At 43.9% G+C, this 25,089-nt stretch overlaps 2 protein-coding genes across 10 annotated transcripts in view; one reads left to right on the top strand and one right to left on the bottom strand.

Moving 5' to 3' along the window:
* Window positions 1–15,015, top strand: part of HDHD2 (haloacid dehalogenase like hydrolase domain containing 2) — a 37,383-nt gene extending 22,368 nt beyond the window's left edge. For all 8 annotated transcript variants that reach the window (XM_025931323.2, XM_025931324.2, XM_086682904.1 and 5 more), the window contains exons 5-7: window positions 7,613–7,829; window positions 10,074–10,137; window positions 13,958–15,015. In XM_025931323.2, the coding sequence (XP_025787108.2) occupies window positions 7,613–7,829; window positions 10,074–10,137; window positions 13,958–14,061 (385 nt within the window). In that variant the 3' untranslated portion in view covers window positions 14,062–15,015. The remainder of the gene's footprint in view (window positions 1–7,612; window positions 7,830–10,073; window positions 10,138–13,957) is intronic.
* Window positions 15,016–21,262: 6,247 nt separating this feature from the next.
* The window catches only part of KATNAL2 (katanin catalytic subunit A1 like 2), a 68,333-nt gene continuing 64,506 nt past the window's right edge, over window positions 21,263–25,089 (bottom strand). For both annotated transcript variants that reach the window (XM_025931209.2, XM_086682901.1), the window contains 3 exons: window positions 23,077–23,239; window positions 22,143–22,245; window positions 21,263–21,629 (listed from right to left, as the gene is read on the bottom strand). In XM_025931209.2, coding sequence (XP_025786994.2) covers window positions 21,490–21,629; window positions 22,143–22,245; window positions 23,077–23,239 — 406 coding nt within the window. In that variant the 3' untranslated portion in view covers window positions 21,263–21,489. The remainder of the gene's footprint in view (window positions 21,630–22,142; window positions 22,246–23,076; window positions 23,240–25,089) is intronic.

The raw sequence follows: 25,089 nt of genomic DNA, 5'->3' as shown, positions 1-25,089 counted from the left end.
CAGGGCGTAAAGTAGGAATATTTCTGTGGGCTTTTTCTGTTTTGAAAAGGCCGATTATGATGCAGCTTTTTTTTTAATTTTTTTTTTTTAACGTTTATTTTTGAGACAGAGAGAGACAGAGCATGAACGGGGGAGGGTCAGAGAGAGGGAGACACAGAATCTGAAACAGGCTCCAGGCTCTGAGCAGTCAGCACAGAGCCCGACGCGGGGCTCGAACTCACGGACAGTGAGATCGTGACCTGAGCCGAAGTCAGACGCTTAACCAACTGAGCCACCCAGGCACCCCTATGATGCAGTTTTTTAAATTGAAGTCCAGATTGTAAAAATAAAACACTTTGGGGGCGCCTGGGTGGCGCAGTCGGTTAAGCGTCCGACTTCAGCCAGGTCACGATCTCGCGGTCCGTGAGTTCGAGCCCCGCGTCGGGCTCTGGGCTGATGGCTCGGAGCCTGGAGCCTGTTTGTGATTCTGTGTCTCCCTCTCTCTCTGCCCCTCCCCCGTTCATGCTCTGTCTCTCTGTCCCAAAAAATAAATAAACGTTGAAAAAAAATTTTTTAAATAAAAATAAAACACTTCGGAGGTGAGAAATTGTTTAAGACTTATGAACATGAGTTACGTAAAGCATTCCATTATATATATATATATATATATATATATATATATATATATGCAAGAGCACTTTATATGCCAGTTTGAAAATCAGAATACAGAACTGAGTTGAATATGAGTCACTAACTACTCTTCTTTTTTAATCAATTGGGGAGATTCTTTTATGGTCAGGGCAGCTCTTGCTGCTCCAAATAAAACCTTCAGGTGAGTAAATCACATGAATATATTACTGATTTTTTAAATTGGATGTATAACAGGCACAGTTAAGTGCACAGATTGTCAGTATACAACTCAATAAAATTAAAAAAAAATTTTCTTAATGTTTATTTATTTCTGAGACAGAGAGAGAGGATGAGTGGGGGAGGGACAGAGAGAGAGGGGGACACAGAATCCGAAGCGGGCTCCAGGCTCCGAGCTGTCAGCACAGACCCCGATGTGGGGCTCAAACTTACAGCCCACAAGATCATGACCTGAGCCGAAGTCGGATGCTCAACCGACTGAGCCACCCAGGTGCCCCTCAATAAAATTTTACACATAGGCAAAACTGTGTAACCTCCACTCTGATCAAGAGCCAGAACATTTAGAGCGCCCTAGAAGGCTCCCTAGCCCAGTCAACACTACCTCTTCTGTAAGGTAACCACCATGATTTCTGTCAGTATTACCAGTTCTTGATCCTCATGTGAATGAAATCATCTAATTGTAGCATGTTTGTGTGTTTGTGAGATTACCCAGGTTGTTGCATATAACAGTACTTAGTTTTGTTTTCTTCTTTTTCTTTTATTGTTGTTATGTTGTACAGTAGTCCATTGTATGGATATGCCACAATTTGTTTATTTATTTTACCATTAATGGCATGTAGATTGTTTCCAGTTTTGGCTGTTATGAATAAAGCTGCTACGCACATTCTTCTACATGTCTTTTGGGCGGCATATGTGCTCATTTCTCTCGGGTCTGTTATCTAGGAAGGAAATTGCTGGGTAATAGGATAAGCACTTGTTTAGATTTAGTAAATATTGCTGAACAGCTTTCCACAGTGATTGTACCAGGTCATATGTTCCCACTAGCTATCAACAGGAGTTCTACTTGCTCCCCATTCTCGTCAGTGTCTTGCTAGTCTATGTAATTGTAGCTGTTCTGTTTGGTGTGGGTGGTGGTATCTTACTGAGTTTCAGTTTGTATTTCCCATATGAGTAATGTTGTTTTCACATACTTATTGGCCATTGGATAGCTTTTGTGATGTGCCGTTCAAATCTTTGGCCTTTTCTGACTGGATTGTATTTTTCTTACTGATTTATAGGAGCTCTTTATACAGGTCTTTGGTTGGACATATGTACTGCAGCTATCTTATCCCTGTCGTGGTTTGCCTCCGTTAGTAGTATGAGAATTCTAATCATATGAGGACATGAAGTTCTTAATTTTGATGGAGTCCAATTTGTCCATATTTTCTTCTATTCTGCTTAAGAAATCTTTGCCTACCCCACAGTCATGAAGATATTTTCCCGAGTTTTTTTTCTACCAGCTTTGTTATTCTACCTTTAACGAATACATCTGGGGTCTATTTTAATTAATTTTTGTGAATTATGTGAGGTAAAAATTCACTTTTCTCCATACGGATATCCAGTTGCAGTGGTGCTTTTGGTGCTTTTGACATAAATTCAGTGACTATAGATGTACAGCTCTGTTTGTAGATTCTTTATCTACACTTGTGTTGTTCCATACTGTCTCAATACTCTGGCTTTCTAATGAGTCTTAATATCCAGTAGTGTTCATTCCCCAACTTTAACCTTTTTTAAAATTGTCTTGGCCATTCTACATCTTTTGAATTTCCATATAAAGTTTGGAACTAGCTTGTCAGTTTCCACACACAAAAAAAGCCTACTGGGAGTGTGATTGGATTCTATTTAATCTATGAATTGGGGTAGAATTTACAATGATATCTGAACAATGATGTCTCTTACAGTCTATGACAATGGAATCTATCTCCACTTAGGTTTTATTTTTGTGCTTTTTCAGCAGTGTTTTTACAGGATGGGCCTTAGATGTTTTGTCAAATTAATCCTTTTATTTCTTGTTTTTTGAGGGTGTTATAAATGGCATTTTATTAAATTTCATTTTTAAGTGGTGTTGCTAATATACAGAGGTATAATTGACTTTTTGTATGTTAACCTTGCATTTACTGATCTTATATTTACTTACTAAGAAAATAAGTTATTTGGAGAGTCTTTTGGATTGGATTTTCTACATAGTCAATTGTGGCACCTGCAGATAATGAGAGTATTCCTTCTCCCCTACCAATCTTTATGTTTTTATTTCTTTTTTTTTTGCTTTATTCCGTCTGGGACCCCAACTGCGGTACTAAACAGAAGTGGTGATGATAGGTAACCTGCTATTCTGAAGGTTTCTGTTAATTGTTAATGAGCTTTTCCTTTGATATATTTCACGATTTACTATTGTTTTAATTTGAGCTTTTGGTAGTTTGTGTTTCACGGGTCAGTCAGGGGTGTCAGTACTTTGGTGATCGTCTAATCTAGTGGTTTTCAACCAGAGACATTTTTGCTTCCCAGAGGACATTTGGCAATGTTTGGAGACATTTTTGGTTGTCACAACTGGGGATGAGCAGTGCTGCTGGTACCAAGTAGGCAGAGGCCAGGGATGCCACTAAATGTCCTACAGGGTATCTGACAGCCTGACAACAGCATTTTCCAGTCCAAGAGGTCAGTAGTGCCAAGATTGAAAAGCCCCCCGATCTACTTCAGCCTCTTCATTTGAGAAGAAACTGAGGCCCACAAACATGACGTGATTTGCTGTTACCTATTGTAAATAGCATAGATACCACACTTCCTGTATTTATGAAGAAAAATAATTGCCATTACTGTCAGACAGATACTCTGAAAAGGTTTGCATATATCATCTCTGTTCCCCAAGATGGTGGGCATTATTCCGCATATTAAATCAAGACGCTCAGACGTACAGGGCTTCATCCATGAATTTATTCAGTAGCCATTTAGTGAGAGGTGCCGGGGCTTTTTTTTGTTTGCGTCTTGGAAGTAAGAGATACCATGATGAGTAAAACTGATGGGCATGGTGGAAATTATATTCTAGTGAGGAAGACAGACTAGTCACAGTTGAGTAAGGACTATAAACTATAGTTTATACAGGAAGTGATACAGGGGACAAAGGGTGATGAGGGAAGAGATTGGAGGCAAGGAGGAAGTCCACTTTACATATGGAGGTTGGAAATGTTTCCTTGTTGTGTGGACGTTGAAGCTGAGACCTGATGAGTGAGCAGAAGATAGCTTTGTGAAAGTATGGGGAACTGTTTCAGGAGGAGGCAACACTGGGTGTATGGGTTGAAACACAACAGAGTGACATTTTCTTTTAAGTGAGAAAAGATGATTGTGTCTGGTACACAACCATGGATAGGGAAGGTGACTTACGACTGGAGAAGTAGACAGGGGGTCAGACAAGGCAGGGACTTAGGCTGTAGTGAGGACTTTGGGTTTTATACTGTTTGAAGTGAGAGTTGGTTGAGGGATTCTGCATGTGGAAGGGATATGATCCCATCTTTCCTTTTTTTTTTTCTTTAAGTTTATTTATTTTGAGAGAGAGAAAGAGAGGGTGTGAGAGAGCACATGTAGGTGGGGGAGTGGCAGGGGGTGAGGAGAGAGAGAGGGAGAAAATGAATCCTAAGCAGACTCCGCACTGTAGTGCAGAGCCCGGTGTGGGGCTCGAACGCATGAACCTCAAGACCATGACCTGAGCTGAAATCAAGAGTAGGATGCTTAACCGACTGAGCCACTCAGGCGCCCCTACAGCCAGAGATTTTTTTTTTTTTTCAACATTTATTTTTTTTGGGACAGAGAGAGACAGAGCATGAACGGGGGAGGGGCAGAGAGAGAGGGAGACACAGAATCGGAAACAGGCTCCAGGCTCTGAGCCATCAGCCCAGAGCCCGACGCGGGGCTCGAACTCACGGACCGCGAGATCGTGACCTGGCTGAAGTCGGACGCTTAACCGACTGCGCCACCCAGGCGCCCCGAGATTTTTTTTTTTTAATGTTTATTTATTTCAGAGAGAGAGATGCAGAGACAGAACATGAGCAGGGGAGAGGCAGAGAGGGAGAAGGAGACACAGAATCTGAAGCGGGCTCCAGGCTCTGAGCTGTCAGGACAGAGCCCGACGCGGGGCTTGAACCCATGAACCGTGAGATCATGACCTGAGCCAAAGTTGGACACTTAACTGACTGAGCCACCCAGGTGCCCCAACAGCCAGAGATTTTTATTTTTTTATATTAAATATAATTTATTGTCAAATTGGTTTCCATATAACACCCAGTGCTCATCCCAACAGGTGCCCTCCTCAATGCCCATCACCCACCTTCCCCTCTCCCCCACCCCCCATCAACCCTCAGTTTGTTCTCAGTATTTAAGAGTCTCTTATGGTTTGCCTCCTTCCCTCTCTGTAACTTTTTTTCCCCCTTTCTCCTCCCCCGTGGATTTCTGTTAAGTTTCTCAGGATCCACATATGAGTGAAAACATATGGTATCTGCCTTTCTCTGCCTGACTCATTTCACTTAGCATAATACCCTCCAGTTCCATCCACGTTGCTACAAATGGCCAGATTTCATTCTTTCTCATTGCCAAGTAGTACTCCATTGTGTATATAAACCACAATTTCTTTATCCATTCATCAGTTGATGGACATTTAGGCTCTTTCCATAATTTGGCTATTGTTGAAAGTGCTGCTATAAACATTGGGGTACAAGTGCCCCTGTGCATCAGCACTCCTGTATCCCTTGGGTCAATTCCTAGCAGTGCCATTGCTGGGTCATAAGGTAGATCTATTTTTAATTTTTTGAGGAACCTCCACACTGTCTTCCAGAGCGGCTGCACCAGTTTGCATTCCCACCAACAGTGCAAGAGGGCTCCTGTTTCTCCACATCCTCTCCAGCATCTATATCTCCTGAGTTGTTCGTTTTAGCCACTCTGACCCAGCCAGAGATTTTTAAATCCGGCCTTCCTTGTGCCTTTTTTCCCTTGTTTCTTGAACCTCAATAATTTTACAGTTAGATATAGACAGAAAATTCTCAGATTTATTGCTGATGCATTCCTGGTGGTTACAAAGGCAACCAACCATTTGTTCCCCTGTCTAGAAAGTGTACAAGTATTGGGGTGTCTATTTTTGATATTTTTTTTTAATGTTTAACTATAAATATCTTTTTATCTGTGTCCTAGAAAACATTTACCTTTCAGGCCATCCTGAATATACCTGGGCTCTTCAGAGATTCAGTAAAGCTCATGTTGTGCAGAGAAGGACGCTAAAAGCAGGCACCACTTCCTTGCGAGATGCCTGTCTTCTCCAGCCTGGTGAAGAACCAGTTCCCATTTAGAGAGATGTGGATGAACCCACAGTTTCAGCCCTTCCAGGGAAGGCACTAAAGTACTGCCTGGGAATTAAGTACACACATCAATCAAGCTGATAAGTCTTATCCCCAGTTAATATATAATAAAATATTAACAAAGCTAAATCAAATGAGTTTTTAGTTTAGCTATATCAGTGGAAAGCAATTTTGAGGTCTGTTGCATAAAGAATTCCAGTTCCGTGGTAGAGTAGCAAATAAATGGGATTGGGGGTGGGATGACAAGAGGAGGGGATAGATAAATTACCCGTTATTATCTCACTATCAGCAGTGTTTCTTTAAGGCCAACATAGTGGCTTTATCAGGTTTCCTAACCATTGGATTTCAAGATCAGCTTTAAGAAGTAAATTTGTATTAATACTTAGCAAATACATTTGGAGGATCTATCCTATGCTGTGAACAATTCATAGTAACTAACAGTAAAGCCCTGTAATAGTCCAGTATTGGTTTTACTTAATAAAATATTTAATCATAAATGTCTGAATTCTGCATCTCCCACAGGAAGGCATTTCTGTGCCCACTGACAAGAATAATTTAGCAGTTTCATAGTTGAGCGCTTAATTACTCATAATTGTGAAGGGTAAGACGTGATGAATTCCTCCTCGATGGACATACTAAATATTTTAACTAAGGAGATGGCTTAAAGTAAATTAAGCCAGTGAGATCATTTATTACATTGGTTAAAAGCAGTTGAAGAAATAGATCTTGCCCCGCATCCCATTAGATGAGACTGTGTGCGTGACAGTCTCTGCTGTGTCCCTGACTGCAGGCTGCACTGTCGGGATCGGTGACGGGTGTCTGGGGAAGGGGGTTGGGAGGGAAGTACGAAGAAGCTGGTGCGGTTTCTTGGATTATGTTTTGCCTGAGTCACTAATGAGGCTCCTTAGCTCTATGTAGAGTTTGGTTCTCAAAAGACTGGGAAAACTCTTTCTGCCCTTTTCGTTGGCCTGAGAGCATTTGTCCTAAATCAGGACAAAGGAAGGGACTCGGCACTTGGTGTGTTTTTCAGGGAAGATGGCCTCATTTGCAAAGTAATGTCCCAAGCAGTCAGAGGTACAACGAAGAGGTAAAGGTACAAGCAGAAAGTCCTTGTAAAGTGCTCTTCTAAATTTCTGAATTAGAAGGAAACTTACATTCTGGAGTAAAGAGGAATCCAGATACTTCCAGAATGTGTCAGCGCGGCAACAGTTGTGTCAGATTGTAAAAGGCTCAAGAGCCTCCTGCTTACCGTTAGGGAAGGTTGAAACAACTTGTCTCATTAAGTTAAGCTTCTTCCCTCGAGTGTCTTATTTAGCTTTACTTCTCTTCATTCTCTCCCTGGTGATTTGGGTAAAGTGTCTGAAACCACTAAAGGTAAAAGGTTGAAGCAATCCCAAATTTAATAATCTATCACCTTTCTTGTGCGTATCTGAGTGTAATTCCCAGCAGTTCTCAGCGAATTCATTAGAAGACAGCAAGTCATTAAAAGTTAATAAGAAACTATTTGTTTCTGTGAGTGTGAATAAAACCACTTTGTGAGTCTGACATTCTTTTCCAGTCATAAAAGCCTTGCTTTTAGCCAATTTCCATTTTCTCTGTCTCCCCAGGTTACTCCTGGATGGGGCACCTCTGATCGCAATCCACAAGGCCAGGTATTACAAGAGGAAAGATGGCCTGGCCCTGGGGCCTGGACCGTTCGTGACGGCTTTAGAGTATGCCACAGACACCAAAGCCACAGTAGTGGGAAAACCAGAGAAAACGTTCTTTTTGGAAGCATTGCGGGGCACTGGCTGTGAACCTGAGGAGGCCGTGATGATAGGAGACGTAAGTAGCAAAGGCCAGGAAATGCCCTGAGCTCACCCATCATGCTGGGAAGACCCAACTCCAAAGCACTGCTTTGAAAGCCACACAGACTCCGTTACTGCTGATACCAGCTGGTAGTAAGTGGTACCTACCTATAAACAGGCTTGTCCGTAGATGCATAGTGATGCTCTTCTAAAGAATTGAAATTTTGATCATTTCTGACATTGTTCACAGTGTGGTGAGATGTGTGCGATCCAAAAGACCATTTAATGCAAGTCAATTAAATGCTTTGTATGTCTTTTTGAAGAAAACCTCTACACAAATTTCAGTTTTTTTGAATATTACTTACGCAGAGAACAACGTATACCTAAAGAATTCTACCATTATTGATTTTTTTTTCCTAGTATATGCTTTATGGACGAACCTCCCAATCAGTGTGCCACAAATAGCTACAGATATTGATTACCTCAGCCCTCTGAGCGGTAGAGCTGACCCTGGATGATCGTAGGCTCTAGCCAGTGACCTCCGGCCGGAGAGCACCTTGTCAGTTTTGCCCAGTGTCCTGGGAAAACATTATTTTCTATGTGTGCTATGAGGAGGAAAGAGCCAGAAAGCACATTGGCTTATGGCAAGTCAGTGGCAAGGATTAGATTTCAATTTTAAATAAACGCTTTAGGGGCTAGAAGGGACCAATGAGGTTGTCTGGTCCAAATCCCCTCATTTGATAGACTGAAACGCTGAAACCCAGAGGTGAAGCTTCAAGCTTAAATTCCCACAGCTAATTAGTGGCCCAGCTGGAGGTAAACTGCAGGCTCTGGACTCCCTCCAAAATAAACCATAGATCCCTTGCTTTCTTGACTTGTGATGGTGCAGGTGTATCGTGGGCCTCATTTCCTCTTCCACTTCCTTTTTCACTCACCTGAACCTGAATAGGGTGGTCGTTAAACTCGACGTAGCTTTGAGAAGCCATCTTTTCAGCCCCATCTTTCCCCCTTGGCAAAGCAGTAGCTGACTTTCCTAGGCACATGTGTGTCTGAAGACGTGGCGATGTCAGAATTCTTTATCCCAGGAGTTTCCGGTATTGGGACAGGATGGGAGATGGCAAGGGCATGTGATGGCCGTTGTTCAGCGGTGTGCAGGTTGTTACCTGAGAGGCGGTGGGTTTCCCTCCCTTTCCTTGTCCACTTTCCCCACCTCCCTTCATCTTTCTCTTCCTCTCCCCTCTCTCTGCCGCTTCACTATGGCAAGTTTAGATGCAACGGAAGGTTTTAAATTAGACCTTGAGTAGAGATTTTGACATTCTAGAATTCGTTTCCAAGGTCTGTTGTTGAATATTAATGATTTTTGAGGAAAAAACTTTTCTTCAGGCATGGTCTTGAATGAATCCTGTCTGTAAAAAGTCCCATAAAGACATGAGATGGCAAGATTGATTTTCTCGATATATCTTCCAGCCCTTGGATTTTTATTTCCTGACGTTTATCCTCAGTCAACCAAGCATATTCCTCTCTACCTTGGGTAAGAATTGCAAAGAAAGCTCCCTTTTCTAACTGATCTGTTAGCCCCAAGGGTGGAGATAACCGAGAATCTCAGTATTCTGGTTTGGCTTGAATCCACCTGTGAGGGAGGGCCAGCTGGAAAGTAAGGATAGTGTGCTACTTGGGCAGCAGAAAAGCTGACTTCTGAACCTAGTCCGTTCACTATCTGCAGGTGGATCATTTACCTTCAAGGCTGCCAAATGCATAGAATGCTTTCTCCTATGATCTGTTTTAAGAGGAGACAGATGTCCATGTGGAAAACATGAACTGTGTGGGGTGCCTGTGTGGCTCAGGTGGTTAAACATCTGACTCTTGATTTTAGGTCAGGTCATCATCTCACAGCTTATGGGATCGAGCCCCACGTTGGGCTTTGGGCTGACAGCGCGGAGCTTGCTTGGGATTCTCTCTCTGCCTCTCTCTCTCCCCCTTTCCCGCTCATGCTTGCTCACTCTCAAAAAAGATAAACTTAAAAAAGAAAAGAAAATATGAACTATAGATGTGCTGTTTGTGTTTGGTCACTAGAATTACTGCTGTATTCTGTTGTACATTTTCCACCTCTGTAACACTTCCCTTGGTTCCATGTGGATTGCCCCCTTTTCCTCTCTTGTATTTTAAGGAAAAAAATGCTCACGGTTGGCCATCCCAGCCTAATCCATCAGCCAATTGGTAGGGTTTTGTTGTCGAGCTCACTGAAGACAGTGAACTAAATGCTTTCTTTATGCTTTTCTAGGATTGCAGGGATGACGTTGGTGGGGCTCAGAATGTCGGCATGCTGGGTATCTTAGTAAAAACTGGTATGTATCCTCTACATAAGCCTTCTCTAAAACAGATGGTAAAATACACTTGCTTAAAGAACAGTCTTTGCAGAAATGAGAAAGCCCACAGGGCACTGTAATTGTCTTTCTGTCACAAAGCAAAAATAAAATAGACTCTGGGTCTCAGGGGAAAAAGACAGTGTGGGAGGGCCCATGCTGCACAAAATTAAGAAGATCAGAGAGAGTTGAGAGGTCATTTTGCAACTTACCCAGAGGTAACTATCGTGCTGGTTGACAGTTAGCATTTATATGATTTTCTGGATATACAAATCACCACATTGGAACGGACCAGAGACCACTGATGGTGATGCTCTATGAAAGTATCTTTTTTTAATTTTTTTTTTTATCGGTGTCAGCTAGAAGATGATAAAGTTGGTTTCCTGAGGAACAGGTGAGCCGAGGGATCTGATACTTTGTGTTAATGTTTGCATTTTAAAAAAATTACACAAAAAGTTTTTATCTTTCACTTACCGTCTTAGGAACTATTTTTCCTGTACCAAAATTAGAAATACTGTTTGTGGTCCCTCAAAGTAAATTTAAGGAAAAGCAGACCTTAACGGGGAGGACTCGGCTGACACAGCATTATGACTACAGTGGTCCCGCTCAGTGTCCTGGGTCCTGGCCTCAGCCTGCCCTGACGAGCCATGCAGGTGCATCTGCCGGGTGTCATATTTAACAAAAGAGCTGCAACTCAGAAATTTTTTAGAAAAAGTACATTTCCTCCTGACTGACATTTATTCAAGGAAATGTGGCTACAGAAAAGCTATTTTAAATTTAAAAATAGAAGCAAGAAAACCTAGCTGCAGCACCCAAGGAACAAGAAGCATTTGGCAGGGCCCCGCGTGAACAAAGAGCACAGGCTGTGCCAGGGCTCCGGAGGGAGGCATTGGAGCCTGGCAGAGGGTGACACCGGTCACTCCAGAATTCACATCTCTCAGTCAAAATGATCAGCACCGTCCCGGGAACATTACTGCCCTTTGATGTAAGCAGAACAGAGGAGGTATCAAGGTCAAGTCCAGAAGAGTCCTCACTCTCGTGATCCCTCCCTACATCTTAATTTCCAAATTCCTGCCATTCGCTGTTTTATTTTCTGGTCACTGAGGAAATCTTCAGGTAACTATTTTTGCTCTTGTGTATTAGTCCCGTGAACATTTTCTTTCTTTAGGTCACGTAATTAAGGATTTACACGAAGTGTCAAAACCGTCCCACACCAGTGTCTCATAGGCCCTGCTCCCCCTTCCCCTGGCTGGCCTCTGCAGCTTGTCCCTTCTTTTCTGACTGCCAGTTGGTTGTGATCAGCCTATCACAGAGGCACCCAGTTAGTCTTAGAGAAGCCAGCAGCGTAACATAATCAGATTGAAAATGTATAACCAGTAAAGCAGCTATGTCCAGTGCAGGGAAACGGGCCTGTCTGCGCTGTTCATCTCTGGCCAGAAAAAATCCCAGGTGAGCCCACTGTTGTAAAAGCAGACAAAACAGCTGGCTCCCTTGATAAACTTGAAATCCATGCATGTGAACAACCAGTAGGCCTCCCGGTGTTGAAAATTATCCTAAAGATTTTAACCTCTTCGATTAGAAGGGCTTCTTGTGGATAGTCTTGAGCAGTTTTGTTTCTCAGTGAGTAGCACACGGTAGACGCTCAGGATACGTTTGCCCAGCGGTTTGTTAGTAAAGGTCTGTGGCTGGTCCTGCACAAAATTGATTTGTTTAGCATGTAAAACAATCACCTAGAAAGGACAGGGCCAGTCTTTATCTAATATCATCAAAACGGCTTCCTGTATTCTCCCTCCATTCATCATTTATCCACCCAGGAGAGCACCGAGTGCCACAGTGAATGCGGCAGTCTTGAGTGACATGGCCAGCTTCACGCCCTCGGCCCACATTATTGAGCACGTGTTGTATGCCAGACACAACTTGAGGTGCTGGAACTCTCACACCTGTGTAAGCCACTGTGTCCATTTGTACTTTGTAGACACCCCACTTGCAGGGCCAGACTGCAGAAGCATTCTGCGAGCCCTTATCTCCATGGTTGAGAGACTTGACTTTCACATATTTGCCCTTAGCCTCTGGATCCAGGAAGTAGGTGGTATGAGCAGTAGTCGGTCATTGACTCATGGATGAGACCAAGTAGAAACATGGCAAGAGTTTATACTTCATGGAACTTAAGCTTGAGAAAAAACTAGCAGCAGAATTTTCTGTGTGGCCCATGCTGTGAACAGGTGCCTTGAGGACACTAAGGTGAGTGAGGGAGATCTTCATTACCTCTGTACATTTGATGCTGGCTCTGTTCTGTAAGAATTCACAGTAAGACAAGGCAGGAAGCGTCTTCACCGTGCAGAGGTGCAGAACAAGGGATCTTTCGGCTTTGTGTTTGCTGGGCAAAGCCTCTTGAAGAGGTAGTCGTAGAAAATGGCAGGAATTGTAGAAAATGGTGGGTCTGTTGTTAGGGGAGCTGGATTTATGGAAAATTGCCCAGAAGGTGCCGAAGGATGATTGGCAGAGATCACAGAAAACGGGATGAGAGAACAAAGAGAAGGGGGACGTGTGGAGGCAACAAGGCAGCCTGTGTGGCTACAGGACACTTGGCCTTGTCTCCAGGGCCTCAGCTGAAGCAGTGTTCTGCATTTCCTTCCTTCCTTCCTTCTCATTTTTAAGGAAAAAAAAAAAATGTGGCATGCTCACCATGTGCTGGTTGCTGTGCTCAGTGCTGGGAATGAACTCACTGGGGAATGTAACACACATGGCCCCTGCTGTCAGAGAACTCTGTCTTAGGAGTGATACAGACATTAAACAGATAAATGTATAATTCAACTTGTAAATATTGTGGAGGCAAGGAACAGGGTGCGGAGAGAGAACAACAAGGAGGAGGTCTAACTGGGATGGGAATATGGAGTTTGACCTGAAGCATCAGGGAGACAGCCAGGTGAGAAGAGTGCTCCAAGCAGAGGGGATGGCAGCTGTGAAGGTCCTCAGAGAGCCAGGTCCAGTGTAGGACTGCAGTCTTGTGAAAGCAGCACATGCTAAGGTCAGAGGGATGCCGGGGCCGTATGACAAAGGGCCTGGTGGGCATCAGTAGGGATTTGGGTTCTTCCTGAAGGGCATTTGGGACCCATTAAGGGTGTTTAAAGAGGGACCGTGCATCATCTGGTTGACATTTGTAAAAGCTCTGTGACCACTGTGTGGAAGGTTCCTCTCCATGTAAGGCTGTTCAGTTGTGTGTCCTGCATTCCAGAGCCGGAGGGACGGGGAGACACAGGCAGTGTACCTGCCCCGCGGTGCCCTGCTGGGCAGACCATCCGGCCTGGCCCAGGCCTGTGCATATCTGTCACTTTCCATCCCCACCCCTGGGCATTCATTTGTCAGGCTCACAGGGTCCCTGTGTGGCAGGAGCACAGGCCATTTCCAGTTATCCTCAGGAGCTGACAGGGCCTCTGCTCTGTGGTGTCCTGGCTTCCAGTGAAAAGCATTGATTCCACCATCATTCCTTTCTTTAGAGCTAGTGGGGAAGAAAATGATTTTACCAGCTGTGGAGATCTGAAGGAAACCTTAGCCGCCAGGTGACCCAGGCCCTTTGAGTGTCCATTGTAAAAGACCAGAGTCCTGGGAAAATGTTGGATGTGATATTTCTTTGAATCGCCTCATTGCGTCTGACGTTTCAGTAGGAGATGCTTTGGGAGACGTGGAGCCCGATTCTCTAGCACTTGCCAGCGTGGTCCGTGGCCGCCCAGATGCTCATGGGATGTGATTAACATGGCCTCCTAACAGTAGCCTTTGCTCACTGGCTTTACTTTCATTTCAGGGAAATATCGAGCAGCAGATGAAGAAAAAATTAATCCACCTCCTTACTTAACTTGTGAGAGCTTCCCTCATGCTGTGGACCACATCCTGCAGCATCTACTGTGATCCTTTATGTGAATCAGAAGCAACTCTGGAATGAATCCCTCCCCAACTCCACGCCCGCATAGATAGACATGGACCAACCCTCCTCTATTGTGCATTAATTAGAAAGAAAGGTATTGAATTGCAGCCAGCCACTGAGCCTTGCTTATCCCTTTTGTTTTATTTTGTAAAAGAAGATGAGACCCAGAGAAAGGGAAAGCTGAGATTTTATGTCATTCCTTTTAAAATATTCATCAGGCTAGGCAGGGCTGGGAGGGGGACTCTCCTGCAGGGAGTCGTGTTCTCTGCTGTCTCCTCACTGGCACATTGGGAGGGGGGAGTGTTCAGATTGTGAATAAAAGTGAATGGCATTTTTTAAATTATAAAATAATGTGTCAAAAAGTGTGTCGGGCTATAGTTTTAACATTGAGCGTAGCTGCGAAATTCATCAGAAGTGCCAAGTGGAGTACAAGTCAGAAGAAGCAAAATAAATTGTCCTTTAGCCCAAGTGATCAAGTGAATTTGCTTTAACGGATGTTGAAAACTAGATTATCTCCTGTATTATTCCCAGCACGGGTGACTTCTTTTTCTCTTCATTAGCCAGAGATGACTAATTTAAATTTAGAACCTGATTTTAATTTAAAATAATATTTCCATTAATAACCTATTCATTGCAGATACCTATTATACTGTGTAACAGTTGTTTTGGAAATTTTATGTAAAATTAAAACTATCAGTATTTTACAGATGTTTTAATTAGACATTGTTATTAACAGGAACAGTGCAGAAACTAAAATCAAGCCTTTAATGTCTTATAGACCATGCATTTTTGAAGTTAGTGTCCACCAGGGTCCTATTAACTGTACATTTGCAAGATTTCATTATTTTTGCCTCTGACACTATGGGAAAAATCTTTTAGAAGCTATTGGGACAGATTCAAGCTTTTATGTACTTGGTTACTACAGCTGTAAAATGAAATCTCGTCTTGTAGCATGGATTATTCTTTTCATGTTAAGCCCACCAAAATGAAGGGGACTAAGTAGGTAATGATTTTCCTAGTGCATTTGCATACTGTGATAATCCTGGGCCTTTGCAATTGTTTTACAGGGCTCTTGGGCATTGAATTATTAGCATGTAATTGTACATCATTGTGGTGTTCACCTTATTGAAGCACACACTGATGTTAATGAGTTTCGGGCTTTGATGCTTGTTTAGAAATCAGCTTGGTCTTGGATGGGAGGGAGCAAAGCTAAATAAATGGCAGCTCCCTCTCCTTTCGGTGGTTTGGCGATCACTCTGTTCTTGTTTCTGCAGATGCCCCGACCTAGTACTTAAACGTCCTAGAGTGCAAAGCACGTGTGCTGGGCCTGCCGCCCCAGATCGGAGGCGTGAGTGGAATGGCCAGGAGCAGAGGTTCGGGGGCCTAGCCAGCAGTTAACGAGCTGGGTCCGTGGGCAAGTCACCTAGACTTGTCTGTGAAGTGGAGACAGTGCCAGCACCCACCACTTAGGCTTGTTGTGGGGGTGAAATGCCTGACCGGTGTATCAAGTAGAATCGGACAGATGCTGAGTGCTGTGTGGTTTCGGCGCTGACGATGACGCAGGTGTAGCAGGACTGTCCACACCGGGTAATCTGGTAAGGGTTGATAGAATTCACCTCTACAGTTGGTTCAATGGGGAAAGTCTTCCTGAGGATTCAAAAAGAGCGAGACATTCTATTCCGTCTAAACCACACGTGCAGAGGCACAGAGAGAGCCGCTCAGCAGCAGGTAGAGTGTGCTGCCCGGTACCTGGGGGATGTGCTGTATTCAACCTCGGCCTGTTACCTGGGTCCCTGGGTGAGTGATTCGTTGACCCAGGCACCATCGAGTGTTTGCTGGTTGCTACGTGCTAAGTGCCGTGCTAGGAAATAATCACGTGTATAAGACAAGGATTTTGCCCTGAGGCAACTTCCTCGTGGAGGAGCTAGGGAGAACATACAAGACCTTGTTCGGACTCCAGTGGCCCTCCTCTCTGATGTCCGCCTGACTGCAGGTGGAATGAGGCATTCCCTCCTCCTTGCCCTCATACCACTTGTTAGATTATATGTTGGTCCTCACATGTCCCTTCTGCCCACCAGACAGGACTGGGTCTCTTTCTTTATTGTATCTCCTGCAACACAGGCACTCAGATGGTTATGGAACCAGTACAAACCAGCTGTAAATATTATAGGAATTTAATGTTGGAACATATAGCTATGAGTAGAGAGGAGAAAATAAGTCTCATCTTAGACTCATTGCCTATAGGGGAGGTCCCATCAGACACTTGGAAATAGTGGATCTGATGCTCTGGAGACAGACTAGAGCTAAAGCAAAGAAGTAGACATCACTGATGGGTCAGGGATCAAACAGAATGACAGGAATGGATAAGACCATGTGAGCATAAGGCCCCCAGCCAAGAGAAATGGCTTCCTTCTTCCATTCTAGTTTGGCCCTATAGGCCATTAAAATCTTTGTTTGATGTTTTATTTATTTAACAAACATTATATAGGGTTTGTTGGCTGACCTGTCCATAAGGAGGTTCGTGAGGATAAATAAAAATCTTATTTTAGACCTGGGTTACTGTAAACATTCCCAGCATAGCTGGGTGGTCTGCCTTGGAGGAGATGTAATAACTGAAGTATCTAAAAGACCTCTTTTTCCAGCTGTCCCATTTAAAGAGCTACCCCATGGTATATGACCTCAGAGACAGTGTTTGCATCAGCTTTACTATAATCCTCTTCTAGGCCCATTTGGGGACTGGAAAGGGTAGTAGAGAACACCCACTGTCAGGGGAGGAGTACTGAGCTTCTGCTGTCAGCCAGGTGCATGCCGGGTGTGGAAGAGGGCAGAGCAGTCTGGTGGTGGACACGGACAGCTGCCCCACTACCTCTCTCCGTGCCTCCAGAATCAGCTGGTCTCACTGTAGCTCTTCCTGCCCACCATTGTACATCTGTCCGAGCCACCAAACACCTGTAGCCCTGGATGTCAGGAACGCCCTTGGAAGGATAGTGCCATCACCTCACCCTTAACCCCACATTCAAAAATTGTTGTACCGCGTTAGACCCGAAAGTCACCACACCTTACACGGGTTGTGTTCATTTAGTTTGCACTCAGTGGTTGTTCGCATAGCATGGAACTGAAATCCTTGGGCACTTACAGTAAAGAATTTTTAAAACTGCACTCATCTGTTTCACTGAAATACCCTGCCTTAAACAGCAGAATCCCTTTTTCATATTGGCAGTTGCTTGCATAAACCCATGTTTGCATTATCAGTTTCCTTTGACTTGTCATAAAAACTCTTCTTAAGCATAAACACATAGGACCTTTGCTGACCTTCTGTTATGTCAGCCATCAAGGCCTAGTACCCCAAAGCATGCTCTCTTTAAGGGACAACCAGAGCAAGCACGAGAGCACCAGAAATCATTTATCGTTTACATTATGTGTTAAAATCAAACAATTTTAAATACCTTTTGTCAGTGCTTACCTTCATGTCCTACACATCTCAACTTCTCTTTGGTTAATGTGCCTGAGGAAACCAAATTATTAAATGCCAACTGTGGATAAAGTACAAAGGAAGACAGAGTAGAATGTAGCTCCCAATTCCTAAGATGCATGTCTTCTAGTTGGGGAACGGAAGCATATAAAAATATATTGAACTGTCCCAAGGGCTGTGACAAGTTCAAGATATTTTGTAGAAGTCCTCTCGTAGAAGAGGTCATGTGCAGTGAGCTGAGTGCCTTGGGACAGTAATCACAGCTTCTAGCCTGTAAAGCAGATACAGTGCTCATTTTAAAGAACATTTTGTTCATTCAGTAACAGTGAAAAAAGTACCACAACCATGGGGCTAACACAATAAAACCTACACACCTACTTAATACAATAGATCTATGGCTAAGTGATGAAGAAGAGGGAGGGAGTAATTTTAGATAAGTAGAGCCCATCTGGGAAGGCTTCTGATGGTGACCCGAATGAAATGTGGAGACAAGCCGTGAATTCTAAAGGTAGATGGTTAACCTTAGTTGCTGACATCTGAAGATCAGGGGATCTCAAATGCAGATCGATGACCACTGGTTTTCCTAGGAAGATTGGAAGATGTGGCAATGTTGGGTTATCTTCCACCAAGCTTACTTTACCCATATGTTACTGTGTTCTGAGTTCCTATAGGCATTGTGACTTCTGCGTTGGGAGAAAATACCACATGTCAGATTAAGTTAAATTTTCCTCCCAGGCCAGGCTCCTATATCCTTATAAACTTGGATACACTTCTAATCTACTTTTTAAATAATAAGAGACTCTAAACATAAATTAGTTGTATGTCTTAGTCGGTCTCTGTATCTCAGAGCCCCACTAAAAATGAAAGTTAAGGGATAAGGAAGGTATAAACTCACAAGGACAGCCCACAAGAAGAGATACCAGTGGATGAGAGGGTATAGTAATTTGAAGGATGGAAAATAGATGGGCTGCTGATAACTAAAATCAGTGCAAAGAAAGACAATCAAAAGTCATCCTGTAGAACCTCAAAGATCCAAGGCTTGGAGACACTAGGTAGAGAGGAGATGAGGTGTGAGGTGTTGAGAAGCAAGGAATTAGTTTGAAACTGGTAAAGTGATTGGAGCCCCAGGAAAGCCTCCCCACTCTGAGCATCCAGATGAGCACCCCAGCCACGCCAGAAGAATGGAAGTTGATCTCTGGAAGGGTGGACCCAGGAAAGTTAAGGCCTTAAGGATAGTGGGCTGGGCGTGAGGGTGAGCCAGGGTGAGCCACAGGGGACCAGGTACATCTCTGCTTATTCTATAATGGTTCCCTGGTTCTTTTCCCCGTACAACTCTAGGACCAGAGCATATGTGGATGGAATCAAAAGTTGATCTGCTATGTGGCCATTTGGAAACAAATACTGATAGGTATCTGACAAGATCAGACAGATAGGAGCATGTGTTGCAAAAAATCAAAATAAGTACTTCAAAAATGAGGCAAACGATAAAACAAGGCAGTTACTAATTCCCAAAAGACAAAACTCCACAAAAAAGGAAATGTAATTTTGATTCACTAGTTGGGCCTGCATGAACAGTATACAGTTCTCCTAGGAGTACTGATCACTGAGTTAACCTAAAATTATTACTATTTGGTGATGGTAGGGAAAGACATGTATTGGTAGGGACAGAGCGGGGTGATGAAAGAGCTACCTTTCACTTCCTCCAAAGCAAGAAGCCGTTAGATAGCATATGAAACTGATAAAGCCACTGAAATAAAAGCGTGACCTGAAAACACACATGCATGATTATTTACAGACCAACTTTCCAAGGAAAAGAGGAGAGGAGGATTGAATACGATGGAGGTATTAATAAGCATGAACTTGGAGACGGAGGAAGGATGTAGAGGTGTGTCAAGTACATGGTCCGCTGTTGTGGGGGGCGGTTGTGTGTATTTCCTGCGACGGATGGCAAAATCACACTTCCCCTGAATGGAGTAAGGGAAGAGCAGGGAGCTAAAAGGGGCCAAACATTGTCACAAAGCATGCTGTCCACAGGGGCGTCTCCTCTGCCCCCTTTACCTGTTCACTCTTAAGTCCACACACCCAAACCTATCTACTTCCCAACCATGACAAATCAGCAACAACACTTGAGGTCCCAACCAGTTGAGATTTTAGGAGATCAGAAAGGATGGCAGTGGCCACAAGCGAATGGACTAACAGCCGTAAGAAATGTCAGCTGACAGCCCGACAAGGAAGACAACCCGACGCGTGGAAAGCAGATGCTGGAAATTCAGCAGTACAGCAGTCTGAGGCCATTTAGCTGAAAGACTTCTACATCTGGGGTATCACTAGTGTTGCATCGTGTAAGACCTTCACGATCATTAAGAAGTTTAAGTTTCACATATACTAAGATAGATCTTGTTGCTTATTTTTGATTTGTTATATATGGTATGTTTTCAGTTTGACTATATTTTCCATGAAATGACATTGTAAAAGGCATTTGAGAATATTCTGCCCAAAATAATCAGTACCCCCCCCCCCAAAATGCTTGATGTTTGTTTCAAATTAGGGTAAAGTCCTTTGGAATATTTAGCTATCCGAATGTCCCTTTTCCTGGAAGTTTTTCTTCAAAGGAGGAGTCTGCCTTGCAGGGATGAAGAAAATGAGGCAAGGAGGGGAAACGGAGGAAGGTGACTACCATAGGTAAGTTCTGGTTGGCAAGAGGGGTGGCGCCATGTCAGTGGCAGCCATCACGAGTTGGAAGTAGATGCCTCAGACCGTGAGATTCTGAGGGAGATGCTTCCAACCGTTTACAACCCCGTAAGGAGATGTGGAGAAGTCCAAGAGCAGGGGAGACTCAGGACGACTCCTCTAGAATCTTGGGTTCCCCATCCTAAGCTTTGGGTCCACTGAGGATCTGTGGCAATGGAAAGAGAAGGGCAGAGTACGTGGGACGTGAAATGTGATGAGTCCAAAGATGTTAGTTATCAGGCACCAGAACTCAGAACACTCAGACTGGGTAGCTGGTGGTGTCGGTGTGCAGTCACCCCTGCTATTAGCCTTAGGCTCCCATCCTGAAGTGGATCAGCAGCTTCTCTGGGTGGGAACTCATCTGGTAGGGGGTTTGCTGCGGAAAAAACCGGTTGGGGTTGGGGCATCTGGATGGTTCAGTCGGCTGAGTGTCCGACTCTTGATTTCTGCTCGGGACGTGATCTCATGGTTCGTGAGCTCGAGCCCCATGTTGGGCTCGGGCCTGAGCGCAGAGCCTGCTTGGGATTCTCTCTCTCCCTCTCTCTCTCTCTCTCTCTCTCTCTCTCTTTCCCTCTCTTGTTCTCTCTCTCCCTCTTTGCACCTCCCCTACACACCGTGTTTGTGTGCACATTCTCTCTCTCTCTCTCTCTCTGTCTCTCTCAAAATAAATAAGCATTAAAAAAAAATACTCGTTGGGGTCAGAGTTAGGAAGAACAGAGGAGATTCAGGATGTTGTCAGAGGAAACAGACTGGACATTTCCTTTCCTGCACCCATTCTTAACCACCCTTGAGCCCATCTGCTGGTCAGATGGTCCGTCAAGCTTAGCTTCTAATTGGCTCCGCAGCTCAGAGCCGCTCTGTACGTTCCAACACAACTTCCCAAGCTGCATCTTTGTCTTCAAAATGAAAATACCAATTCGCAAACAAGGAACACTAAGAAATTGTACAGAGTCCATTTGTGAGAAAAGTCTCCACTGTGTGACTAAAAGCAAATAGACCTGTAATTGAAATCTCCAACATACTGCTGGCATCAGTCATGAAAAATTGACAAAACTATATCCTAGTTCCAAAACAGTACAGTTGTTCAAACTAATTTGGTCTTCAAGGATAACTTTTTCTATTCCAATCATTATGTTCTTCTCCCGCTTACACTAATAAATCAGGAAGCCTCTTTGGTTGTCTTTGTGGCCGGGTCGGGATAAATGTGATTTCATACGGACTCGAACTCACTTTGCCAGGCTGAGTATCTCTGAGTCAGATTCTTTGCTGAAGGCTTGGTGTGAGCTAGCACATCTAAGAAGTCGGCAGTGGTCACTGTATCCAGCTGGATTCCAGGTAAATTGCTGCTCTCTAGATAAAGACACAGCAGTAACAGTACAGCGTATGACCTTAAGTTGATCAGTGCTCTTGAGATGCTAATAGACCTTTTTTCAAGACAATGCATAATGCAGCACGCCTAATGGTTACTGCAGCAAAAGGCAAACCTAAAGAGAGCTGGGGAAGAAATTCTTTAATGTGCGACTCGGCTCCTGCAGCCCAGAGAAAAAATATGACTTAAATGTATCACTATCAAAGTAGTGTTTAATAGTTATATAGTGCTGCAGATGGATCCAGCCCAGCATCATAGTTTGCCAGAGAAATAAAAGCCCCAGCCCTAAGGAGTTTATTATCTGGGGCAAAGTTGATCCAAAAGAACACCAGAGGAGAAACGAGTTGAGTACATGGAGGGCAATTTGACCAAAGAATGTTTGCAGGTGCCAAGAACCACCGAGAACAGGAGCAAGGCTCCATCTGCTGGTGAAAGCTGGATTTTTTAAAACAATTTCTTCTCCCAGATCACCTTTGCTGTGATCCCAATCGTACCTGACTGGTGATTTTCAAGGGCACTGAAGATCTTCCTCACAGGCCGCATGGCTGCTTCTCTGCAGACAAGCTTAATGTCTGAGCCCGAGTAGCCCTCAGTCTCCTGAAATAGCCGCAAACCAGCCATGGGTCAGCAGGCAGAACACTAGTGGCGATTACATTCAATAGGCAAGACCCGGTATCGGAGCCCCTGTTTGGAATCTGTTTTCTGTCCCCCATGAACATACACAGAGATGCCCAGATCTATAAAGCCTGGAGGGAGAGAAGCTGCTTATATGTCTGGGTAACCTGGGAAACGGGGCAGTTAACAACTTCCTAACACCATCCACTGCGTGCTCGAAGATGCCGGACTACCCTGCCCATGATAACCTCATGGGCCCTTGTGCTCAAATCCAAGCATGATCAAACTTGGTAGATGCTTTTGTTCTGGTAAATAAGATCATACCTGCCTTTGAGGAATCTGAGAACATCATGTTCAAGTGTCCACTCAGGAGGCAGTGATACCAGTGACAGTGGGGGTAGCAGACATGTACCCCCATTTCCATTTGTAAAAGTTTTCTGTTTCATCAGCACAGTAATCCTTTGCGGCATATCGGTTACCCATTTTTCAGAAGAAGAAACCGGCTTAGAGAGTAAGTGGTTTCCCTGAGGCCACATAGCTAATAAGGGGCAGGATCAGGAGTTGACCATTGATTCTTGGAGTTGAAACCCTATGCTGTTCCCACGACATCACACTGTTTCTCTTTGCTTGAATGTTTCCAAGGGACAGAGAGCTTACTCTCATGAACAAGAGGTCCATTGCATTTCTGGGGCAGCGTGGGTCTTTTCTAAGTGACTCAAGGAATATGCCCCAAACAGCTCACGAGAAGACCCTGCCCAGAAGATTCGTGTGGCGGCTGCTTGGCCTGCAGATGCTCCCTCCAGGGCAGCTTACCTGGCTCAGCACGCCGTACTCCAGCTCTGTGCGCAGCTCCAGGGCTCTGCTCCTGCTCACAGGGGGCAGCCAGTGGTGGATCATGGCCTGCCTGGCCTCCCGGCTGGGGAGATCAACCAGAATTCTCTTCTCCAGGCGGCGTAACATGGCACAGTCCAGCTCCCTGAGATCACGTGGGAAACAGAGGGACCAGTTGGAGCAGTCAACTCACTTTATTTATTTATTTATTTATTTATTTATTTATTTATTTATTTATATTTTAGAGAGAGAGTGCACGTGACTAGGGGAGAGGGGCAGAGGGAGAGAGAGAGAGAGAGAGAGAGAGAGAGAGAATCCCAAACAGGCCCCACACTCAGCATGAAACCCTACGAGGGGCTCAGTCCCATTGACTCTGGGATCATGACCTGAGCTGAAATCAAGACTTGGACGCGTAACCGACTGAGCCACCCAGGCGCCCCTCAACTCACTTCTTAAGTGACAACTATATTGTGAGAACAATGTAGCATTGTAGGAAGCAATTCCGCATTTTAACTGTTACTCTACATCTATACCTGAATGGATCGGACAATTATTCATGTCGTTTGGGCTAAAGAATTGGTTAAAAAAAAAAAAGAAAATACAACCCTGAAATACCTCATGTAAAGGAGATAATTTTAGGTGGGGGAAAAAATCCAGCTAACAACTGAACTTGAATATTCCCATTGTAGTTGTACCATGAATTATTCAGTCTGACCCTGCCAGTGAGTTATTATTCCTGACAATAACTTGGGCACTCTGGGAAGTACATTAATTCTTCCCAAACTCTCCTACATTCTGGAGCGAATGACTGTCTCACTTCATTGCTCCACTGAACTCAAAGAGCGTCCTTCCAGGATGCTCAACGCAAATGTGGCCCTTTGAGTCCTTCACGCCTGCTCCTCCCAAAACACTGTCAGGCCAGGTTTATGTGATTTTGTATCTGCAGGCCATTTCCCTAAATTTATTTTTGTTTTGATTTTTTTTTTAAGTTTATTTATTTATTTGGAGAAAGAGAGAATCCCAAGCAGTCTCTGCACTATTAGCACAGGGCCCAACGTGGGGCTTGATCTCATGAACCATGAGATCACGGCCTGAGCCAAAATCAAAAGTCAGATGCCCAACCAACAGTCACGCAGGTGCCCCACCCTAAACTTCTTAATATAAAATTTCCAAACAAATAGAAAAGTGGAATAAAACAATGGGTATCCATATACCTTCCATCTTGATTCAACATTTAACATTTTGCCATATCTGCTTCATATCTATCCAGCCAAGTTATTTCAAAGTAGATTACATCATGATCCCCATCCCTAAATGCTTTACCATGCATTTTCCCCAATAAGGACATTTTTTTTTTTTTTACATAGTTATATCATTATGACACCCAACAGAATTAACACATTACATAATATGTCTAGTGCTCATTCCATATTCAGATCTCTCCAGTGATCCCCAAAATATCTTCTAGAGCTTTTCCAACCAAAATCCAGTCAAGAATTATGCATTACATTTGGTTATCTCCCTTAAATCTCCTCTAATCTAATCCAGTCTTCTTGCCCGTGCTTTGGACCTTGCCTTGACCACGGTGAGGCTAGTTGTAGAATATCCCACATTCTGGACTCTGCTGATATTTTCCTCATCATAGAGTGTAACTGGTTGTCTGTTCCTTGTCTTCTAAGATGGAATTTAGGTCTAAAAGCTTAATTAGAATCAGGGTAATGATTTTGGGCTAGTGTATTTCACAGTTGTTATGTGTTCATATTCATTACATTGGGATCCACATGTTTGTCGTGGTGTGGTGTTTAATTACTGGGATCACCTCGTGACCATAGACAGCTCCATTGTAAACATCTCTTCACAAGTAGTAAGAATTCTACGTACAATACTTTGGCACCAGGTGAATACCATTTTCCCTATCCCCTTTCAACTAGTGGCCTTAGCATCTGCTAATGATCTTTGAATTGGTTATTTCACGAGAGTGGTGCAAAACAGTGA

The sequence above is a fragment of the Puma concolor genome, chromosome D3, assembly GCF_028749965.1.
Source record: "Puma concolor isolate L17-30 chromosome D3, mPumCon1.1.hap2, whole genome shotgun sequence".
Taxonomy (NCBI): Eukaryota; Metazoa; Chordata; class Mammalia; order Carnivora; family Felidae; genus Puma; species Puma concolor.
The sequence above is the reverse complement of the archived record's forward strand: the minus strand, read 5'-3'. Positions and strand labels throughout refer to the sequence as shown.